The following is a 24,044-nucleotide window of genomic DNA, read 5'->3' on the forward strand; positions in this document are numbered from 1 at the left end:
TCGTTTGTATTCCATTTGAGGTTTCCCCATATCCTGATTTTGTTTATTTATTGGGTATTTGAAACATTATGTGTTTCTAAGCATCAAAGCTATATAGAAGGTCAATTCAGATAAATGTCATTCTCTCCTTATCCCTACTATCTCTTTCATTTCCCCATTTTTTATACCCCACACCCACCCCACCCCTTGTAGTTAATCAATCTCATTAATTTCTGATTTATCTTTCCTGGGTATCTTCAGCAAAAATGAGTAGATGTATTTGTTTATTTCTTTTTTCTCCTTCTTTCTTATATGAAAGATAGCATACTGTAGATACTCTTTTGCACTTTACCTTTTTCACTTAACAATATACCCTGGAAATAAGTTCACATTGGTTTATAGAGATCATCCCCTTTCTTTTTACAGTTGCATAGTAGTCCATTTGTGGATACACCGTAATTTATTTTACTACTTTCTTATGTATTGACATTTAGGTTCTTCCCAATATTTTGTGACTATAAACAATGAGGAAATGAATAACCAAATTCACATGTATTTTCATTTTGTTAGAGGCGTATCTTCAGGATAGATTCTTAGAAGGGAATGCTGTGTCAAAGGGTGTATGTATAGTTTTGTTAGGTATCACCAAATACCCCTCCAGCAGAGTCGTATTAGTTTGCATTCTCAGCAGCAAAGTATTGTCATACTTGAAAATTTTCACCAATGTGATAGGTGAGAAATGGTATCTTAGTGTTATTTTCATTTGTACTGCTGAGAAATATTTTTAATGCAAATGGAGGAAAGAAGTTGAGAGGAACGTCGGATGGAAAGTCAGAGCTAAAATGGAACTTCAAGTGCTCCACAAAGACTATAGGTCACCTAAGAAGCCCAGTAAAAGACAATGATTCTGAGGCTTTGGTGAAAGTCAAAAAGTATTAATGCAAGGACCAAAGTGATCCACCGGAGATAAAAAAGGGAAATAGAGCATAAGTGTAATATACTAGCCATGCAATAGGTTTAAAAAGATCAACTTGTTTTTAGATGTAAGAGAAAAAGCTAGTAACAAATAATGCTTGAAATGAAGAAATTTTCATTATTTAAAAACTTTCAGTCTTAAAGAAAAGCTATGGTTTAAAAACCTGCAACAAAGGATATACTAGTCAGGTAGCCAAGAGGAATCGGAAGAGGCTGTGAATTTACAGTCCAAGCAAAAGGAAGCAGGAATTTACGGTCCAAGCACACCTAGGTCACTGAAGAGATGGTTCAGAAAAGTGGTAGGGACTCTGATCCTGCTTAAAGCACCAAGAATGAAGAAAAGCCTACGAAACATTCATTTTTCAGAATAGGAAAACAAGGATGATTTGAAAAATGATCAAACAATAATCTTAGGAGTGTTCAAACCATCAAAATGAAATTTTTATATGTGGAAAAAAAATAGCAAAAGACCCATAGAAATCTGTTAAACTTAGAAGAAAATCACATATTGCAAAATGACTAACATGACTTGTGACAAACAGTCTCTAGGATCAGGTGAAATGTATAACAACAGCCCCAGTCAGTAGCAAGGAATCATTTGTTTTAACTTCAGTACAGTTTTAAATTCTATTTCATAAGTCAAATTTTAGGCTAGAGATTATAATTTTTTTCAATTTTAAAACCTGAGAAACATCAAGAATTAATTTATAGTAAGGAGATAAAACACATGACAAAATGCAGTAGAAAAGTATGAGTTCACTGCTAGTTTAAGGGCTGGACTCTGGAATGTTGGCACAAACGGGGACAAGCAAGTAAGAGAAAGGAGGAAAACAGTTAAGCAAATATGTTGAGTTTCTATTTTTGTGCAAGGTACCATTTATCCCCTGGGGATATAAAGATAAAAAAGGGAAAAATCCTTGCCCTTAGTTTGCTGGGGTGATTGATTTGTTACCCTTCAAAAGATATGCTCAAGTCCTAATGTCTGCTGTTGTGAATATGAATCCTTCTAGGAAATTGGATCTCTGAAGATGTTACTAGTTAAGATGAGGCCACAATGGATTAGAGCGGTCCCTAATCCATTATGACTGGCATCCCTATAAGGAGAGGAATATTTGGACACAAGGAGTAGGAGGCAGACAGAGAGAGAAGACAATCAAGTGTTGGAGGCAGAGATTGCCAAGGATTGCCAGCAAGCCACCTCCAGAACTCTATAGACTTCAGAGGAAGCAGCATGGCCCTGCCAACACCTTGGTTTGGACTTCCAGGCTCCAGAACTTTGAGACAATATGTTTTGGTTGTTTTAAGGCATCCACTTTGTATTAGCCCTGGGAAACTAAGGCAGGTGGGAAGGAGAGAGTTTAATACGAATTTTTAAAGTGGTAAATAAAAGCCCCACAATGGTGGCCTATGACCGGGTAGAGATGAGAAAAAGTTTCAAAGGAGGCAGCCCTTGAGCTAGAAATTCTCTTGGTGGAAGAGGGGAGGTATGTACATAGGAGTGATAGTAGAGACAGTCCAAACAGAGGAGCTTGTACATGCAAAGGGACAGAGGTTTGCATGTTTTAAAAGTCACTTTTGAATACAATGCTGTGTGCCATTTAACATCTCCCTAAACTCATGAAATTTGCAGATAATGTCAATGGGCATTGAGTACAAGAATGGCATTGAGAAGGATAGGATTAAATTTCAAAATGACCTTGAAACATCAGAGAAACTAACAGAAACTAACTGTTCCCTTTTCTTGTGCAAGAAAAACAGTTGGCATAAATACAAAATGCAGAATGGCAGAAAAGATCAGGAAAGGACAGAGGAATCCTACTGGACTGTAAGTGGGGAAGTAACCAGCAGAGGAGGGCAGTGGGCTTTAAAAGAAAGATTAGCACTGAGAAACGAACAATGACAGTAATGCCTTAGAGAGCCTCTGGGTTCTAGCACTGGCTCAGGCTTGTATTATATGTTTGACTCTGAGGAAGTCTCTTAAGGGGAACCTCAGTTTCCTCCTCTTAACAGAGTGGATAAACCATCTGCAGAGCCCCTTTCCATTCCATAGTTCCTTGAGCCAATGATTCTTAGGAAGGTTGAAGAGCATCTGAGTCAAGAGATGACCCAAGCTGGGAGACACAGGTTCTACAAGGTAAAGATGGAAGCATTGGGAGTAGATTGGGAGCACTGTGTTGAACCTGAACTTTATGAAGGCTATGAGATGGTTTCAAAACTGCCTTCCATCATGTGATGGTTATTACCAGAAGCACAATCAGCTGTTCTCTATTTCTGGAGGGATGAGAACAGAAGACCGAGAACAAAAGAAAATGAGATCAAATTGCAGTGAAGAGTGTTAAATAACAGAATGAATTAGTTCAGGAAGTTACAGGCATGCCTTTTGGGGAAGCCTTTAGAAACAGTCTGTTTGTCCAAGATAATTCTGCACAGGGTCACCAGCTGTGGAGACAGGCAGTTGGGTGGACCAGATGTCATTTCAGTGCCCTTCCTATCTCTGTGTTTCTGTAGTTGTATAATATTATGCATAAATAGTGTAATGCCAAATTACACCATTTATTCATTTGATGTATCTATTAATATGGACAACAGTTTCCTTTCCATTTTACCAGTAAAGTTTTGAATACAAATGTAAGTCTGGCTCTCCCCATTACAGCTCTACAGTCAGAGCTAATTGTGTCGCAGAACACTTAAGGAATCATTTTTCATTATTTCATTATGATAGTGAGCAAGGGGAAAACAGATGGCATAGTCATGTTATTGATTTGATGATCCTTGACTGGCTTGTTGAATAAGTAGAACTGAATGTATGGCCACTTTATCTAGATTTTTAGGGGTTTTAAGTTTCAGTTTAAATTATGTCAGACTGTACGTTCAGGGATAAAAGTCCACCTATGCTCTAAGGCTTCTAAATGATGATACCTGGAACCATGTAGACTCCTCAAACCACCTTCTTGGAGTCCTGTGGACCAATTTAAATCTCCCAGTTCTTAAGGAAGAGGATGAACTCTCTTTCAAATTTTGATGGTGCTTTAGTAGCATGACAGCTCCGAATTTGCTGCTCATGAATTAGGGATGTCTGCTTAGCTTACATGGGTTGTGGTCATTTGCAAATAATGAAGGGGGTGAAAGGGGAGAAATTGTTCATTTTGCAGAGGGCCATTAACTCATTCCCTAAAAAACATTACAGAAAGATCAATCTGGCCTTAAAGAGTTAATATAATTTTGATTAATGTTTACCTTTTTTTTTTTTTTTTAGTATTACAACAGTACTACAGCTGATGCTTGTTCATCCATTGTGCCTTCCTTTAAGAATGAATGGACATTCAAACTATACCTTTGGCAGATACTATGGTACCATTTTATAGTAAATGGTAAGTCCTTAGAGTAAATCAGCTATCAGTATAGCAAGAGTAAAAATTTGAACATGCTCCCACAGGATTTACTAAGGGACCACTGGCCATTTAAGATGGTCTCTGGAAAAACGTTTATGTGGGAAGAAGGAATTCCCAGAACCCCTGACTCACATTTTCTTAACCTTTTCCCAGTATACTGGCAAGGAGATATATTTTCTCAAGCCGCTTAATTTTCCTTCTTGGGTCTAAGGAGTTCCCTTCTGTCTGCCATTGCTGACCCATATGTCAGGAGGTGTGTAGTACAGCCTCTGGAAGAGGTGGATTGTTATTATTGTATTTTCTAATTAGATTTTGCAACATGGCACAAATAAACATGAGGGAGAGGTAAAGGCCCTCCCAGCACGAGAGTTCCAGAGATCTGGTTTCTAGTCTCTGCTTAGCCACAAACACAGGTGACCCTAGACAAGCTTTTCCACTTCATGGGTTCTCTGGATTTCTGTTTTGCAAAACGTGAGGTAGAATGACATGATTTCTAAGGCACTTTGTAAAGTTTCAAAATCTCCAAAATTTTCTGACACTCAGGATTACCATCCATCCGGCTCCTTGTTAAATGAAGTAAGGCAGCCTTCTGTGAAATTCTCTCAAACTTATGTAAAGCAGGACTATTTAATTCATGACCAATTAAAAGTAAGACTTCTTACTAATCAGCACTTTTATATAGACCATGGGTTTCGGCCATCATAGGAAACACTGGGAGGCTGATTTACCCTTTACATTTTATTCATACCCACAAATTTCTTATTTTGTTGTGTTGTTGCTTCAAAGGCAGCTTGCTATTTCAAGCAAATCTTGATTTTCCCCTTTGGCTTTGTAAGTTGATTTGTTGAGTTGCTTTTTCCTATTTTCCTCTTTGACCACAGTAATTATTTACCAGTCAATTCTAGAAATACACGAAAGGGGATGGAGGTAGGAGGGGGGAGGAAGAGGAAAGAAAAATGTGTTGGCCATGCTTTGAGTGCTGGTGGTCTCATTTTTCATGTCCATAACATCGAATTTTTTATGTGAGTTTGTGTGTAATGGTTCAATCCTTAAAGTATTTGAAATAATTTTTAGGGTATTTCATGTACTTCTGCAACATGTTTAATTAGCTGTGTTCACTATTCTTCAAGTATACTTACTAAGTTTCCTGCTTCTTATTTTATTCCTTGTTTCCTTTACACATTAATCAATTTCTCTCAAATCAACAATGGCACAAAGATAAATTTAAAAATCCCAAAATGGAGGACCATGGCCGTGTCATTTCACAGTGACACTAGTGGTAAATAAAGAAGTGTGTGCTATTCCAAAAGGCAAATGGCTGTTGGCATTTGGCAACAGGAAAAAAAAAATGGAAAGAGGACTTTGGTGTGAGATTTTTTTTGGTTTTAAAGTCTGGTTCCATTCCTTATGTGGCTGTAGGAAAGTTACTTAACCTCTTAAAGTTCATTTTCCTCATCTGTGAAAGAAAAGTGATAATACACAACTTATAGAGTTATGAGAATTCAAAGAATAAAGTACAGAGAATACAGTCACAACAAAAGGTATGTGTTAATGATAATGGCTATAATAACAATAGATACCCTTCATTTGCTAGATATATTTTGTGAGATTATCTGTCCTGAGTATAATTGTTTTGTAGACATTTATTCCATAAGATTCAAAGTAATTTGTTTTCTAGTCATAAAAGGTGGAACACAATTTTGCTCTTTCAAACTTAAATAAAATGATTTTGAAAAATTATTATCCAAGAAAGAAATAAAAGTCCACATCATGAAAATAGAATAACTTTATGATGGGCTTAGTACATGCTATATTGGAAATATAAGTTGCTCTATTGTTTTGTGTCACCACTCACTAATACTCTGATTGTCATTGAACCTTAAATCTACATAAATCAGTTTTAATAGATATATTCCACCAAATGTACAGTGTTGGGCTTAGTTTGAATTCCCAAGATACGTAACTGGAATCCTATGTGAACAAGACAAACAGAAACTCCAGTCTCTCAAAGATTATGGGTCCAAAGTGGAATTTCACCTAGTGAAGTTTACATTTGTGTAGTGTATATATTTTCTATGTCTTTTTTGGTGAAGTTCTATCATTAAAGGAAAATTATTTTTATTCATCAATTAACTATTTACCAAGCAAATACTAAGTACCAGGAATTTGTAAGCAGCTGGGGATTCAAAGATAAAATAAGACATAGCCTCTACCTTCAGAGAACTTACTACCTGGGAAGAAAGTTAAGAAAAGTACCCAAATGACCTGGGTATTTGTTAGAAGGCAGTGAAGAAGTGAATCAGCAAATCCAATGGGATTTTAAGGAGGGAAAATAAGTGTGGAATATTAAGCTTAGCAGCAATTGAAAGGATATTCTATCTAGCTGTCTCCTTTATTTTATAGACAAGGAAACGGAGGGCCCAAGAGGTTAAAATAAAAGTCCAAGGGCCCCTGGCTAGCCATTGGTGCTGTGCAGGCAGACATATGCCTGGGCTCTGTGAGGGCTAAACCTGGAAGAGAAGTTGAGGGGAGGTCAGGGAAGGCCTTAGACCACAGAGTGAATGTCTGGACTTACTTCCACAGGCACTGACAAGCCAGCAGAGGCTTGTGAGGAAGGGAGTGATGAGATTAGAGTGGTGCTTTTCTTTGGCAACAGTCCAGGTGACAGGCAACCAGTGCCTGAACAAAAACTGAGGGAGTAAGAATGGAACCTTGGAAACGCCTGTTGTGTCTGGTATAGGGGTAAAATCTACAGCTCTGTAGATTTTGATTACCTGGATGTAAGGGGAGAGGAAGGGGGAAAAGGAACGTCAACTCCAAGATATCTGAGCCACTCTGAAAGGGACTTTATAAAAACAGTGAAGTCAGGGGAGAAGAGCTGGTTTGGGAAATGGGGAGATGTGGCAGGGGAAAGGGGAAAGGATGGGTGACTTTCTACCCAAACAGTAAGAAATCCAGGTCAGATGCTGCTGCTCAGCAGGTGAGAGTTGTTGGCTGGAGATCCATCGGGTTGGGAGCTCCCCTGAGTGCGTGGAGAGGGCCTGAGCCCAGAGGGAGAGAGTGGAAATGTATGAGAAACTGGGTAAGGATCAAACCTTGGGGAATCCTACCTGTATTTAGGGGGCAGATTAAATAATGAGCAGAGGGGAGGTGCTCTACATCCATTATCTCTAAGTATTTTCTAAGTAAGTTACCTGAGATAGATCACTGGGGAAGGGAACCGCTTCTAGTAGGAAACATTTCCTGGCAGGGTGGGAAATAGTCAACAAACACTACAGAGACATGATGGCAAGTGAGACTGAGGAAAGGGCATTTTAATGACTGTTGAAATAGATTAAACTTAGCAACTGAAAGTCGGTTTTATTTCATCTCTCTCATAGCACTGTCTCCTTTTTCTTCATAGCACTTAACACAATCTGGAATTATCAGTTCATTTGCATAATTAGTTTCATGTTTATCTCCAAATATCCTCTGGGAGGGTAGGAACTTATCTGTTTCTTCATTCTGGTATATCCAGTGCAGGGTACATAGCAGGCCATCTTTATACATTGCTGGAATTAATAAAGGCAGCAAATGAGGACTCATGATAACTATTTTTTGGATAAAAGATGAAATATTTCCTACTATTGATCTTAAGATCTCTTTGGTATCAGGTATTTTTTGACACTGAGTCATATTTTAACCATTATCTCAGATATTTGTTTAAAAATATCTACAAGTTCTTATCTCTGTTGTTTCCTGGGCTCTGTCCTTAATTTTATAGCACATTTTACTACAAAGTGCCCAATTTTTTTTTCTTTTTCATGACGACACATATACTGGGTGTAAACAGTTCTTGGATTTGAGGTTAAAAGATAGCAAATGTGCCACAATTTTATAAGAAAGTTTTGGTATAATTCAGTAGTTCTATTTCTTATTCCAGGAATCGCTAACAAAGGGAGTGCTAAGATTAATCATGGGTGTTTCTGGAAGTGTGCAGATACAGTGACATAGTTACGGAAGGAAAATACAGTCTGAAAGGATAGGAAACTCTAAAGGCTTCTGGAAAATGTAAATTAACTTTAAAAATCTGGCTTTAAGCAAAGAGTACTTCACTGAAAGTCAGCAGACCAGGAAGGGTCTATTCTCAGTCCACCTCCAAGATTGCATAAGTTTTTCTACCTCTCACTGGTGGTGGGAGATTCCTTTCCGTCACTTTTAAAATGGGGACAATATGAACTATCCACCTCTTTTGAACATGCTGAGAAGATTGGGAAACAGACTTTATTGAAAAAATTATTGAGATTTTTTGTTTAATTTAAGGAGCAATGCTAATTATTTTTAAACACTAACAAGAGATGTATTAGAAAATAAAGTTTCTTAACTGGTCCCGAGCAGCTGGAAAGATGAGTTAAGGTACCACTTAGGAGCAAGTTGTTTACTTCCCTACCCTGAGCTGGTATGATTCAATGTAATTTGTAGTAGATGGTACAGTGGGTGCAATGGGGTTAGGGTAAAATGCATCTTACAGTGAAATGCATGTAACCAGTCCCCTCATTTTAGACATGAGAAAACTAGAGCTCAGGGACTAGCAGACTTCCCAAGGTCACACAGCTAGTTAGTGGCAGGACTGCATCTGGATAAATTTCTTTTTTATGATTTCATGTCCCCTGTTGCTGTGCCACACACACTGAGTCTAATTTCATTAGCAGATGTGTTATGGCATGCAAATACTCACATTTTACTGAATTTCTGAGGTTATTACCAGGACCTATAAATCTATCCTCCTTGACCCCTTAAGCTCTCTAGGTGCTTCCTCCTTGACTCTGGATTTAAGCCTTTTTCAGGAATAAGGGCTCTCTGGGGTACTGCTGTATATGTATTCAGAAGAGTGATGGGGGAGCATCCCATAGCCTGGCATCTAGATGGAACTGGGCTCGAATTCTGGTTCACTTACTCATTCGCTGTACTGCCTCTGGAAAAGTGATTTAATCTCTCTGCATGTCACTTTTTTTAACCCGTAAAAGTATAGCTACTTCATAGAGTCATCAGGAAGATTAACCAATGAATTTAAAGCTCAAAATTATTAGTTCTCTTTCTCCCTCCCCTTTTCATGTAATTAAATTGAAGATTTGTTTTTGTCATCATTACAAACAGGGTAGCAACCATGACATTGCAGATAGGCCATCATTTTGAACATCATACAATATTTCTAGATTGTTGAAAAACAATTTGGTCATATATTCTGTCAAAACTTCTAAGCCTAAAGGAGAAAATTTCAAAAACTGAGACTTTCTAGTAGTATCTTTTTGGTAATGGTAGAAACAATAATACAACAGGCAAGGTCATGGCAAAATTCTGCTTTTAGTTGAAGCACATCACTTCTTTTTGGGGGCAGTGGACATTTGGACCAATGGAATTTTTAATCCAGTGAGTAAAGTTAATCTGCTTCTCATTAGGATGAATCCATAAACTATGAAATCCATAATCTTCCATCACAAAATGACAGCAATCATTATCATTTTCAATTTATGCTTTTGAAGAGCTCTATTTACTTCGTCCACACATTTCATCTTAATGTGACTATAAAACGCTTTTGGGACCCTGCTGTCCAGGGTGAGTGGAGACATATCTGTTGTTTGGTATCACGCGGCAGGGTGACTTAAAGTGATTGTTTTCATGCAAGTCTTTCAACCACTTCGAGGTCACAAGAGAAAGTGGCTTCACCGTGAGCATATGTCAACAGCATTAATCTCACGTACGACCAGAGAGAGTCTGGCATGGTTGGCAGTGGCTGCTCACACAAGAGGCAGGAAGGAAACAGCAGGTCTTATGGGGTGGGAGACCAGGGAATCTAATTAGCTCAGTTCCAGGAATGCTACAAAGCCTATTAATATCATTTGTTTTTATTCTTCTGAGCCACCTAGAGGGAGAATTGCTCACAATCACCTAAATTTATTACATTAAGAAAGAGAGAGAGAGAGATTAGTGCACAGGGTAATCTAAAGGATGGATATGCAGTTTTCCTTTTGACTTCTAATAAGATGAGAGCCATGGAAGGGACTGCACATTTTAGACTGGTGCTAAAAGGGCTTTGTCTCATTATTAACTGCTAAAAAATTACTGAAATACTTGCTGGTGGAAAGGGAATAAAATAAAGTCTGAAGACAATATCATATTTAAAATTTTTAAGAAATCACTAGTGCTACTGAAAAGAGTTGTACAAACTAGCACCTGCATGTTCCTGAATCATTCACGTGTTAGTGCTGAAATTCAGTTTCTGAGAGAAAACCACGATGCTCATATGATGCTTCTGCCTTCCCTGTTTCCTCAAATTCATTCTCCTCTTAAATGCTTCTAGTCATGGCAGTAAAGAGTGCATTATGATAACATCACCCAAAATTCAGGAAACTACATTTCAAAAAAGGGCCTGATAAATAATTTTGAGATTCTGCAAAGTGTTTTGAATTTTTTCCTGTATCAAGATAGCCAGAAAATCGTATTTGTATAAGCCATCTCTAACAGGCAAGAGGACTCTTAATCTAATAATGAATACTAATTCAATCCTTAAACAGATATTCTAACATTTGGAGACATAAATAGCCCAAGACAAGCGAAGACTCTTGGTGCCTTGTTCTTGTCACAGTGGGGAAGTGTTTAGGAGTCTGTCCATGAAGCTCCTCTTTCACCTTCTCTTCAACACTCCCACCCCCAACCCCGCATCAATATCGGAGGAGGCTCTTCAGAACATAAGGCTCCTAAGAGAACAATCTAGTAGGCAATGAATGAATTCTAGTCCAATCGCTCACTTTATTGTAGTGAACTGAGGCTCATAGGTGAAAGTGGTTGCTCAAGGTCACATTTCCAAGGTCTATCATCATTATCACCAAAACAATTTATGAACTGATTTCTATGTGTAGGGTGCTGTGATAAGCACAGACATATATATGAGGATCCTGTCAAGATGTAAGGTAAGCCTAGCAATGAGATAACACATGTCAACATTTCCTTCCCAAGACCCACTTGAGTCCCAAATAATCATTGGAATGCCCATTCCCTCTCAAATTTTGAATGATACTATGTTAAGCTTTTAATTTATTTTTATTTTTATTTTTAAAAAATTTTTATTTTAGTAACATATATACAAACTAAACTTTCCCTCTTTAGCCTCATTCAGACATACACTTTAGAGGTGTTAATCACATCCACAATGTTGTGCAACTATCACCATCATCCATTACCACAGCTTTTCTATCACCCACACCAGAAGTTCCGTACCAGTTAAGCTTTAACCCCTGTTCCCTAGCCCTCCCCACCCCTGGTAACCTGAATTCTAGTTTATAACTCTATGATTTGCTTATTCTAAATGTTTCACAACAGTGAGATCATATGATGTTTGTCCTTTGGTGTCTGGTTTATTTCACTCAACATGAGGTCTTCAAGGTGCATCCCTGTCGTTGCATGCATCAGAATCTCATTCTTTTCACGGATGCATAATATCCCATTGTATGTACATACCACATTTTGCTTATCTATTCATCTGTTGATGGACATATAGGCTGTTTCCATCTTTTGGCAGTTGTGAATAATGCCGCTATAAACATCATATGCAAATATCTGTTTGAGTCCCTGCTTTCAATTATTTTGCGTATACACCCATAAGTGGGATTGCCAGGTCATATGGTAATGCTACACTTAACTCTCTGAAGAATTGACAAACTGTTTTCTACCATGGCTACACCATTTTACCTTCCCACCAAAAATGAGTGAGTGTTCCTGTTTCTCTACATCCTCTCTAACATTTTTTATTTTTCATTTTAAAAAATAGTAGCCATTCTAGTGGATATAAAGTGAGATCTCATTGTGTATGTTAAGTTTTAATTGTGTGCACGACAAATAATTTGATGAAGAGTGCAAAAAATCAGTCCATTAGTTTACATATTAGTGTCAGTATTTGCCTTGTTCTGGGAAAACGATGATAATATTAGAATATTTCTCTTTTCAGATTCTGCCTTTTTTTTTTTTTTGCAGCAAAGACAAGAGCTTGTTATTTCATTGCTTCCCAATATTTTACTATGAAAAATTTCAAAGATGTAGCAAAGTTGAAAGAATTTTATGATGAACCTTGAGTCTACCGCTAATATTTTACTTCACTTGCTTTATGATATATCTATCTACCTAAATTGCAGACAGGAGATAGAACCATATTTTGAAGGAGTAGAATCAAAGAGTCTTCATGCTCCTATAAGGGTAGCTGGAAAAAATGTATTAGCTTTTTTTTTTTAAACAAAGAACAAGTTCATCCTGAATTATGCACACAGATACTCATCACAGTTCAATCTGTAGGCTAGTAAAAATGTTAAGTTGTCTCATAGTTGTGTCTATCTGTATCAATCCCGTGGACATTTTCAGTACTCATCCAAATGTTTGGCTTTGTGAAGACATGGGCTATTGATTATAGAGAAGCAAGCTCTCTGCTGCAGATCATCAATAAAACTTACCTGGAATGTTAGTGATTGGTACTTTGTTCTGTTGCTCTATACCCTTGTATACCGCCTACCCCTCACCCCAATATACCTTGAGTGTAGGAATACGGTGTTTTCTAGGCCTCAGTCCCCTCATTTATAATGTGGGTTTTATAATATCTATCTCACCAACTTGCCATGAGGATCAAAGGTGAAAAATAGGAAAACACTTTGTAAAAAGTAAATCACTAGGCATATCTGATTGCATTATTGTTAGTAATCATAATTCATCCATTATAAAGCACAGCTGAGATAATGGTCTACAATGCTACTCTGCTCTAATTCAGTCAAAAGGATTCCAAAGGGTAAAGGGACAGAGTATTGGCAGTTGACTTCATTCTGCCCATCGGTAAGTCATCTTGTCAATGATCTAGAAGAACCTTGGTGTATATCATATAGACTTGTTTTCATTAGTAAAATGTTTCTTTTGGAAATCATCCCAGTTTTAAAACAGTGCTTCCATTAGCTGGGCACAGTACCAATAATTATTCATCTTATCTGACCAGAACAAAACCATTCTACTTACTACACTGCATTTACCTTGCTGGTGCTGAAAGGAGAAGAGCAAGGTATTCACTAAATGTATGAGAAAGGAGCAGAGAAGGATTACTTCTTTGAATAAACAAATGAACTATGGGCAGGAATTCTTGCAACAAGACAACAAGATATCATATATGCTGAGTCTGCCTCTATATGGGAAATTTTGTTTACATGAATATCTTAAGTTTACAAGGTATGATGTTGTAGTGTATTTTCCACTTTGTGTTTGGTTGCACACAAATCAAGAAAGTGAGGAGTAAGGTCAAAGACAACTAAAAAAGATAAATTAGGAAGGCATGTGAGTTCACCATCGATTACTGTTATTGAGAGCCTGCCAGATTTTTAGCACTGCATTTTATGTTTAAGGAGAACTACTGAAGAGAAAAACAGATATGAAATAACCCTTTACCTCAAAAAGCATACATTTCACTAAGAGATAGATAGAGAAAACAATCTAGAGACAGAAAAATGTCAGCAGAAAGAATATTTAAAAAGAGAGAGAAATGAGCTTGGTTTGTGACTTAAGTACAAATTATACTCAACTTTGAGTATGTTTACAATGTGGAGAACATCAGAGCAATCAGATGATATATCTGCATCTAAGATGATTATACATATAGTTATAGCTATTACAAAGTTCAAAACATGTTTTTCATGTAGGAAAAGGAGAATCAGAAGCAATGGTGGCTGTGCACATTGAAAGGAGGGGGTTTCCCTGGCCTATAAACTCCACAAGCCTCATACTGGGAGACTGGGAGCAAGACCATATCTTGAACACATTAAGATGGTTGTATCAAACTATTATCCTCTGATGCTACTAAATATTCAAAATATGTAATTCCCCTATACATATATGTGACTATTATAAACAAAATAATTATGTATGTGTAGATACATAATCATATATACACATATCCAACATGTGTTTATAAGATAAACACTAGCAAATTTGATTGTATACCAATGCAGATACCTAGGTATTTGGGTAAAAGTTTGTAGTCTAGTAAAATTTTACCATGCTCTAAATTAGAACCTTGTAAAGATCTTTATTGTGCCATTTGTGGGTGTTTTTTAACTTCTTCTGTTCAGTATGGGTTTTGCTTAACTGCTGACGGCTCCGCCTTTATCATACCTGATTGCCCCGGAGGAGGGGCCCCTGATGATCCTCGTGGTAGGCAAAGAAACACGGTCAGAACAGCAGCTCTGTTCCCAGCACATGGTTCCATGGCTATTGGTTTGGGTGCCCCCTGAAAAAGAAAACCCATTTTAGGTTTGCATAACTGAAATGACATTGTTATTCTACTTTTCACGCTATGCTTCTGTCAGCTAAACTGTACGTTCCTAGTGGTTCTAGAAATACCACGTGTCATTTTAATACTAGCTCCTGGCACAGGTAAAATAAGCCTACATTTGAGTAAGTGTGTATTTCACTGTATTTGATACAAAGTTTTGAGCCACAAAGTTATGCAACTTATGTTGTTTTTTTCCTCAATTGTCCCTCTCACTAATTATGTATTGTACAACACACTTCATCTAATTAAATGAATACAATACAAAATATTCTGTGCTTTTATAAATAATATGCCTTAGGAATAAAATAGGGTAAATGAATACATAATAATGATAATAATATTAACAGCTACCATTTATTAAGTATTTACTATAGATTAAGAATTGCTCAAAGTGCTTTGCATATATCAACTTACATAAATCTTACAACAATTCTGTAAGATGAGAACACTGAAACAAGAGGTTAAATAACTAGGTCAAATTCACATAACTAGGAATTGGCAGGGATGGCATGTAAACTCAAGCAGCCTGGCTCTGGATAGTATGCTCTTAACCACCATGCAATGCATCTTATGATAGATAACTTATGCATTTACAAACAAACATGCACAATCACACATGTGTACAAACATACACACAAGCACACACACATGGGTACACAGAAACACAAACACACACAGGAATTTGGATTTAAATACAATGTCACCTTTAAAAGAGGAAGGATATAATTTAAGCCTAGTAATGGTGACTTTGGTTATGTGGCTCAAAGAACTTCAGGTGAGACATGGCTGAAATATCAAAGCAACATCTCTGAAAAACTATACAGAAGAAAAATAATACTGCTTTAATTATTAAAACAAATGATTTGCTTGGTTTTTTTTTTTTCACTGATGATATTTAAAGTTTTCAGAAGAAATACAGACATATGTAGTCATTCACCTAGAATATTTTACAATATGGCAGCTTCCAGAAAGTTTAACGAGGCATTAAAGATAAAATATTTCCCCTTTCATGTCAAACTTAGACTGAAATTTCTGGTGACAATGGTTTTATGTGGTTATAAAGGATTTCTCCTTTATAGCAACATAAATCTCATGTTTTAAAATTATCCTTATATAGACACATTTTGGGAGTTTTCAATATAAAGGTGAAAGTGGCCATGGTGCTAAAAGCAAAGGGCATAAAAATGTTCCAAGAAAATGCTGTGAGCAATGTTGCAATACTTGTATCAAGTTACATGTTCTATGATTTTACATTTTAAAGTTTACATTTAATTTTAACAGACTTGTTTTTGAATATTTTAAGTCAAAATCAGCTAAGTACATAAATATATGCCACTGATGTAAATATTTAGAGAACGGGCTTGTCATGTTCCCAAGCTAAAAAAAAAAGAAAACCCACTATGAAGTTTTGTATCATATATCTCTAAGCTACTAAAATTTATTTTAATTTAATAAATGCAAAATAGATGTAAAGGTCATTTGGTTAAAATAAGCTAAGAAAAAAATAAAACCAATTCAAGGTTTAAATGATGGTGCTATATTAGAAATACCAGAATCCCTCCAACTACATCTAAGAAAGAAACAATTTGTCATTTATACCATCAAGTTAGGTTTCCATTGTTTTATTTTAAGATATCAGTGCAATAACTGATACTATTAAAAATACCCAAATCACATTTTAAAAATCTTGATTGCCAATATTAGAATAGTATAATTTTATGACTATACATGTACATATATATGTGTATATACACACACATACACAATTGAGAAACAGTGGTTACAGTGGTTCTGGGTTTAGAGGACTTAGAATAACCATAAAAATTTTGCAGTGCATCAGTTGATGGTATTGTGGGCTGACTTTCTGCTGTTTTTAAACACTGGAAGGAGAGGCTTTGAAATATCAAATGTTGGTACCAAAAGCATCAACTGAGAGAAAAACTAGTAAAAAAAACTGTAAATTTCTGATAGAAAAAGACCTGATTATTTAACCCTTTAAAAGTCAGAGAGTCAACAACAGATTAGGACAGCGTGGTCGAATACCATGAACACAGAAAAGGAACAATGCTTGCATAAAAACTACTTCTCTAAGGTCTTCCTTAATAATTCTCTGTTAATTCTACTGCTATTATACAGAAAACGTTCAGAATTTTTTTATACTGATAAGCTACATGAAAGGAGGTATAATTCTCTTTTAAAATCAAATTGGCTTACAACTTTGTTTTCACCTATAAGACTTCTCATAAAAAGATAGTAGCAAAAAGATGAATTAATCATTACATTTAAAATATTAGTGACTAACACAGCTCTTTGACATTTCTGGCAGGTAGTCACATAATTTTCAAAATTATTTGCAAAGAGTTTGTAGAAAATCTCACCCTCAATACTGAATTTTGAATAAAAAGAGAAAAATTCACTTAACAGCACTTGAATTTTCTAACAGAAAACTGCAAAACCCTGCAAATGATAATATTTCTGTTACCTTGAGTTTTGTCAGTTGTTTAGCAATAAATACAAAACCATAAATCAAAATCATTTCACGATGACAAAACATGTTCACTAAACTGTGCAGTTTATCACGCATTTGCCATGGGTGCCTTTGAAAGAGATAAGGCATGGGTTTGTTTGCTCACAGCACTCAGCAAGTGTGATTTACCTCTGAGTATTGCTATATTTGTTGCACTGCAAGAAGATGGTGTTAGATCCTGCCAGAAGACATCACTGACAGTCGTATTATTAGCAGTACTTGTTTATTAAGCACACAGCACTTTTACAAAAGACACTTTTTGTTCAGTCTATTGTTTTTGAAACTATTCCACTACTATTTTCAGGTTCTCATTTTTGGGGGCAAAACTTCTGTGTTAAACTCTGTAGATGAGGCTTTCCATTTTTCAGTGATTAAAGACAAGCATGCTGCAAGTGAACCTTCTAGAATCAAAAGGGGTTTTCAAAATTTCAGTTTCTTGCGACTCATAATGACATGTTCTGAAAGTGAGGCCAGCCCCTTGAACCCAGGATCTATCCTGGGAAAATGCTGCCAAATAAATCACTGGGTGTTTGGAAGATACCAATGGGCAAAGCTGATTGCTTGTTCCTTCCTCCATGGGCTCTTTTCAAGGGTGATGAATGAATGAATGAGTGATTCACTTCTTGAAACCACACTGAGGCCCATCACTGGAAATCCTAACCTAGCAGCTGAGGATTTAACAGAACGATCTGACGTTCTTGGACTAGTCATTATAACATAAGTAGGGTTTAGTCCTGTACTTTAGAACTTGAAAGATAAAAAGATGTTATTACCTCCTTTCCCAAAAACTTTCGGTGGTTCCTAAGTAGGACTTGCAAACTCAAATTCTTTCAAGATCTAGGCAGGTAACTTAATAACAGCTAACATTTATTAAATGCTTACCATATAGCTGGTGTTATGATAAGTACTTACATAGGTTTAATCTTTATAACCCCATGAGGTAGGGACTGTCTACATTTTACAGATGAGAAAACTGAAGTTCAAAGAGGTTAATCAACATAACTAAGGTTACAGATCTAATATGTGGCAAAACCAGGAAGTGGAAAAAATGCAGCCTATCTTCTGCGTTTGTGTACTTCACATCTATGCTATACTGCCTCTAACAGTATGTTACTCTCGAACATTCTGTGACCATGAAATATGGACAACCTCGAGAATGTATGACATACCACTATCCAATACATAATTTAAGTACAGTGAAATCTGAAATTTCCTATCTTTAGTAATCTTTTTCCTGTCCAGGCATTTTAAGTGGCACATCTAATTTTTAAAGTACACTATTATACCACATGATGAATACATCACATAAGACTAAATGGCCACCATCGCATGCCAAAAAAGCAATTAGAAAATTGAATCAAGGAATTAAGGATTAATGTGGATATGTTATACCTGTCAGCTGTAATAAGCATTTTGACAGACCAGAATAAAGTCTGACAGTATGCACAAATACTAATCTATGGGGTGAAAAATTAAAAATGCAAACAAGTGCACATTGATCACTAATATTTTCCTACTAAAACACTTTGAATGCTGTTCTTATCAGAATCCATCTATAAATAAAAATGATTTTTTTCAACAGCTTGCAGGACTTGGTATTTGCAGTTTAATGAGTGTTTATATTGAGATGAAATTTAGTTTTTAGTCACATTAGTAAAATAAAATCAATTTACTGAGCATTGAATTAAATGAGCCTGATGGGCTGGCTCACAATAATCAAGTGTGTTGATTCTATAGGATTAACAAGTACCAAGATTCCAGATCTCTAAAACAGATTCTCTGATTTCATTGTTTAAATTGGGAAAAAATGAAAATGAAAATCATATTCTTTTCATGTTTACTTTTTGATTTGCAACAAATGATAAAGGGAAAAGGCATATTAGCTGGCTTTACTCAGTAGAAGAACTCACATTAAGAAATCAAGCTGATGGACACGCTCAAAAACAGGGTTAAACTGCATTAGAAGCAAATTCAAAGAGAATAAAGAATTACATGTGGGAATAGGTAAAGGAATAAAACATGGTATTCACAGAGTCAGTTTGCTGCTCCTGAGATTCTGAAAGGATTCAATTGTAAACTTAATTTTCATAGGATACCAAATATTTTTCCTTTGTTTAAATGCCCCCATGTTCAGTATCTGTGCAGATTCTTCTTCAGTACACACGCGTACACACACAAATTTAAGGTATCTATCTGCAGTGTAAATATCTGGCTTAAAGAGTTTTGTTATTTTAATTGTATGGATAAGATTTGGGAATTGAAGAGGCTGGAATGTGCTAGCAGCAGTTTTACTACCTGTTTTTTCCCCAGGCATTAGGTCCCAGAAAGTAAAATGGGGACAGTATTATCTCTTTTTGAGATATATAATTGCACTTTGCCCTGAGTTTTTCAAATATGAATATTAATAGGAAGTGACTTTGAATAGATTGTCTTTAAAAGGTGACTCCTGATAGCATTTTTAAAACAGATTTTGAAATAGATTAACCATTAAATAACTGCTGTAATTAGATTCTTAGCAACTCGTAATTTTCTCCATAGCTCAGGGCAAAGATTCAAAATTGGGATCACCCTTTGAGAAAAGCACTGCTAAGTGTGAGATGTGAGAGACAAATGTGCCTACCAAGTCAACTACTTCCCATCCTGCTTATGCCCAGCCCTGTGCTTGCGTTTTTTTCTCAAGTCATTCCATCCACCTAGACTACCTGCCAATGTCTATCTTTCTTGCACGATCCGACCATTCCTTCTGCTCCCATCGGAAACCACTCCAGGTCACCCTGGGCCATCCTAGGACCTCCTTGCTCTACTCTCTCTTAGCAATTAGGAGTAACTCGTGTTTCCTTTTGGAACCTTTGAGAGGAAGGGTAATGTAGAGGTTAAGAGAATAGTCTTCAGCAGCCAATTGCCAGGATGAAAGGGCCTGTTCTTTCTCCTTTCTAAGGATGACCTTGGTCAAATAACACAGCCCCTCTGTGCCTCAATTTTCTCATCTATAGAATGGAGCTAAAAATACCTTCCTTACAGTGCTGGGTGGATTAAAGGAGGCTCTCCCTCCCTCTCTCTCTCTATATATAGATAGATGATAGATGACAGACAGATAGATAGAGATATAGATATATAGTGCAAGTACTTTGCCCTATATGTATATGTGTGCAAGTACTTTGCAAATATCTGCCTTTACTATTATTCCATTATGCCCATTTCCCATTTTGCTTTGGATTTGTTCCATCTATAGAATATGCTCAGCTCAAAATAAGCTCCTTGAAGGCAAGGACCATATTTTAAAAATATCTATTAATGGCTTGAAAGAAACTAATTAAGCAATTCAGCCTCTAGGAGAGAATTTTATTGATGGTTTATAGGGAGGGAAAAATCTAATCCCAATGACAAACTTCCCACAAATGTCACATCAACACTGCCACTGAGTGGCTGTCGATTTTTCCCACTTTTGTTCCCTGCTTTAATTGAGGACTCTGAGACTCTGATCTGACCATGAGCATTGTGTGCTGCATAGAATAGATTTTCCCTGGTTCTTCAGATCGAGGCGTTCAATAAATATTTCATGAAAAAAACGGGTATTTTTTTCTTTTCAAAATTGTGCACAAGGTCAATCTCCAAATTTTGTGGCCAAAAAAGTTATAAACAGCTCAATCTATAGTAGATAGATGAAGATCAGCAGGAAAGGTAGAAACACAAGATCTTGGTATTACTTCCCAGTCTGCCCATTCCAAAACACATTATATCATTAATGCAAAATATGACTTTAGGAAGAAAGCTGATTGACTAATTCAATTTATAATGCAAATGTTCTAGGCCCCCTGCTGGGTCCTGGGGGTACAAAGGATGCTATCTAAGGCCAGGTGCCTGCCCTGGTGGAGCTCCCGTCAGGGCAGTCGGGCAAACTGCAATTATTCCTCATTTAGAGCTAACTGCTCTGGCAGAGCCAAGCCCAGACCCCTTGGTGATAGGTGGGAAGGGAGGAGGTGGGAGAGAGTGTAGCTAGTGCTCCTGGGGTTCATCCTTATCTGAGTGGCCATGTGTGAGAAGAGGATGACTAGGAGTTCAATAGGAGAACGAGGAAGGATGAGGATTTCTGGCAGAAGAAAGAGCATGAACACAGAGGTATGAAGGCACATGGCTGGTTTGGGAAATTGTAGAAGTTCAGTGTGGATAGAACCTTGGAAGTGAGCGGTGTGTGCGGGGTGGTGAAAAGAAGTTAGACAGGAATGCTAGGGCCTCCATGAAACCAGGTCTTCCTGGACCCAACTGGAATTATCAATACCTCGCTTAAAATGTTATACTTAAATTCTCACATGCAACCTGACAAGTGCAGCACATAGTGGGTCTTTGTACAAGCTTCATCACAACACGGTGCTTGTCATCCCATGTACCAGCAAACATTTCTCTATTAGGAACTCGCAGTGCTCTTTTCTTTTTTTAAGCTATTAGTCAAATCTGTTATTCTGAGTGAACAATAAATTAAAACATTTATTTCTGGAACTTCAATCATAAAACTAAATCAAGAAGCACTGTGAAAACTAACTGTCAGCAGAAAGAATAAAAGTGCAGATTTGGCAATATTCTTAATGAGGAATCAAATGTTAATATATCCAGCATAACAAATGACTTTCCACTATGAACTATTATACCAATCATAGCCTATTTTAAGTAACAAAAGCATGGACAAAACTTGGAATGAAAGAGCTTATTTTACTCATTATAAAAACAGGTATGTTATTACCATAAAGTAAAACCTACCTAGATTTCTTGAGAATGAGTCATTCTGGATGGCAGAGTTTTTCCAGATAGTTGAATATTAATCCTACAAGGACTAAGACTTTGTTATTTTAAGCCATTTTTTGAAATTAGCATGGAATTGTTTAAAATAAATATCCATTTCCCTGCTTCTCCACATGACTATTATATAAGAAAAACATAATTTATATTGTCTTGATGTCCCATGACCAACAATATGAATATGAGTTTTCATGATATGCAGAAATATGTTGAAGAAGTCTGCCAGAGCTATATAGCACCAGAGATTTCTTTTTTGCTGCTTTTTTTTGGAGAACCCCCAACCAGCTTGCTTGTTGCTTGTCTCTTTATATAAAGGGAACATAAACATTGGCAGCTGCCAGTGCGTAACATGGCTACTTTGCTGTAAAACCGGTCAATGATGCAAAGATTGAAACAACCTTTTTTTCAAGTGGTTTTCTCATCCGCTACAATATCTTCTTTCCAGCTGCTGTCAGTGTGCTGTGACTTGTCAGCATCATTCAAAGCCTGACTTCTCTATTCCCAATCCCATGGAGAACAGACATCTTCTTGCCAGCTTGTAACAATCCTCCTATGTCCCTTGATGTTTGTGGGCAGAGTAGCCTTTCCAATTACAAGAAGTTTGACAATGGAATTCGGGAGTAATCTTACTATAAAGTCTAGCAATTCTTCAGTAGGCCCAAATGACCCTCCTGCACCTGAAATTTCAGGCCTCAATTTTCTCCAAGCCTTCCCCAACCTTCAAGTTGACAAACAATTCCAAATTCAAACATCTTAAAAATTTGTCCCTTTGATGAGGGTAACAGGGAAGAAAGCCTTGAATAATGCTATAAGGCAGAATTCCTCATGGAATCTCCTGTCCCATAACACTGTAGAATCAGAATCCACACAGATCCCATGTGTTAGTAAGGGGAGGCAGGCAAGAGATAAAAGCACCAGCTCCAGCAAAAAACAGAGCTGTTCTCTGTTAACACGCTGTTGCCACGAGGCAGGGCTGACATGGAATCTTCTGAGCTATACCTAACTCTCAGCACTCTCTGGCCACTGCGTGGCTTTAGTAGCAGCTTCTTGTCACAGACTTTCCAATTGATAATTATCTTTGTAATCATAGCTTGCACTTGTTGGGTATCTACTGCTATGTTTAAGGATATACAGAAGGCAGACAGTAAAAGAGAGGAAGTTACAGAGCAGACAAAGGTAATGAGGTCAAGGGCATAAATGGTAGGTGAGATATCCATGGCAGGAAAAGCAACTGGAATGCCTTAAATTCTTTAACATTACATGTCACATGGTGCTATGATGGTGCTCCTTTGGTTCGCAATAGAAGCTATTCCTGCGTTGACCTAAGTTTAGTAAATTCAGATAGTTTTTAGTAACTGCACATTGGATCTGCACCAGAACTGAGGTTGAAGAGCACCTAACAGAGAAGACAAGACATTGCAGAATCAGGCAGTGGTGCAGAGTACAATGAGCCTCATGGCAAAATAAAAGAGGCAGATATGAAAGTGGTATATTAAGTGCAGAAACAAGACACAAAACAAAGTATATGATCTGTTGTCTTTTGTGTTAAATTAAAATATATTTACATTCCTAAATTTTTATATGCACAGAAAATTTCCAGAAGGTTCACCAAGAAACTGTTAATGGTGATTATTACATGGCAGAGGAGGATCTGCCCATGAAAGACTTGATTTTTACTGAATCCCCTTTAGGATTGTTTGAAATAAATAAATAAAAAAAAGATTACATGTATTCCTTTTACAATAAGGAGTTCAATGATTTATAAAACAAAAATAGTCTAAAATGCTTAGACTTTAAAGTTAAACAGACTTGGGTTCAAGTCTTATGGGGATCTCGGGCAAATCATTTAATTTTCTACACCTTGGCTTCTTCATATGTAAAATAGAGATATAATACCAATCTTCCAAGGTTATTCTGAGGATTAGAAAGTATAATATCTGAATAAAGAATCTAGCATAGTACCTGGCAAAAAGTAGGTTTTTAAAATGTTCTATTAGATTGAATCATTTGAAAATGCCAGTTTCGTAAGTAAAAATCAGCA

The 24,044-nt window shown here is 36.7% G+C and overlaps 1 protein-coding gene across 2 annotated transcripts in view; it reads right to left on the reverse strand.

Annotated features, from left to right (window-relative positions):
- Window positions 1-24,044, reverse strand: part of ATRNL1 (attractin like 1) — a 1,027,996-nt gene that overhangs the window by 132,115 nt on the left and 871,837 nt on the right. For both annotated transcript variants that reach the window (XM_037804686.1, XM_037804687.1), the window contains one exon: window positions 14,523-14,637. In XM_037804686.1, coding sequence (XP_037660614.1) covers window positions 14,523-14,637 — 115 coding nt within the window. The remainder of the gene's footprint in view (window positions 1-14,522; window positions 14,638-24,044) is intronic.

Source organism: Choloepus didactylus, chromosome 15 (assembly GCF_015220235.1).
Source record: "Choloepus didactylus isolate mChoDid1 chromosome 15, mChoDid1.pri, whole genome shotgun sequence".
In the NCBI taxonomy this organism is placed as follows: Eukaryota; Metazoa; Chordata; class Mammalia; order Pilosa; family Megalonychidae; genus Choloepus; species Choloepus didactylus.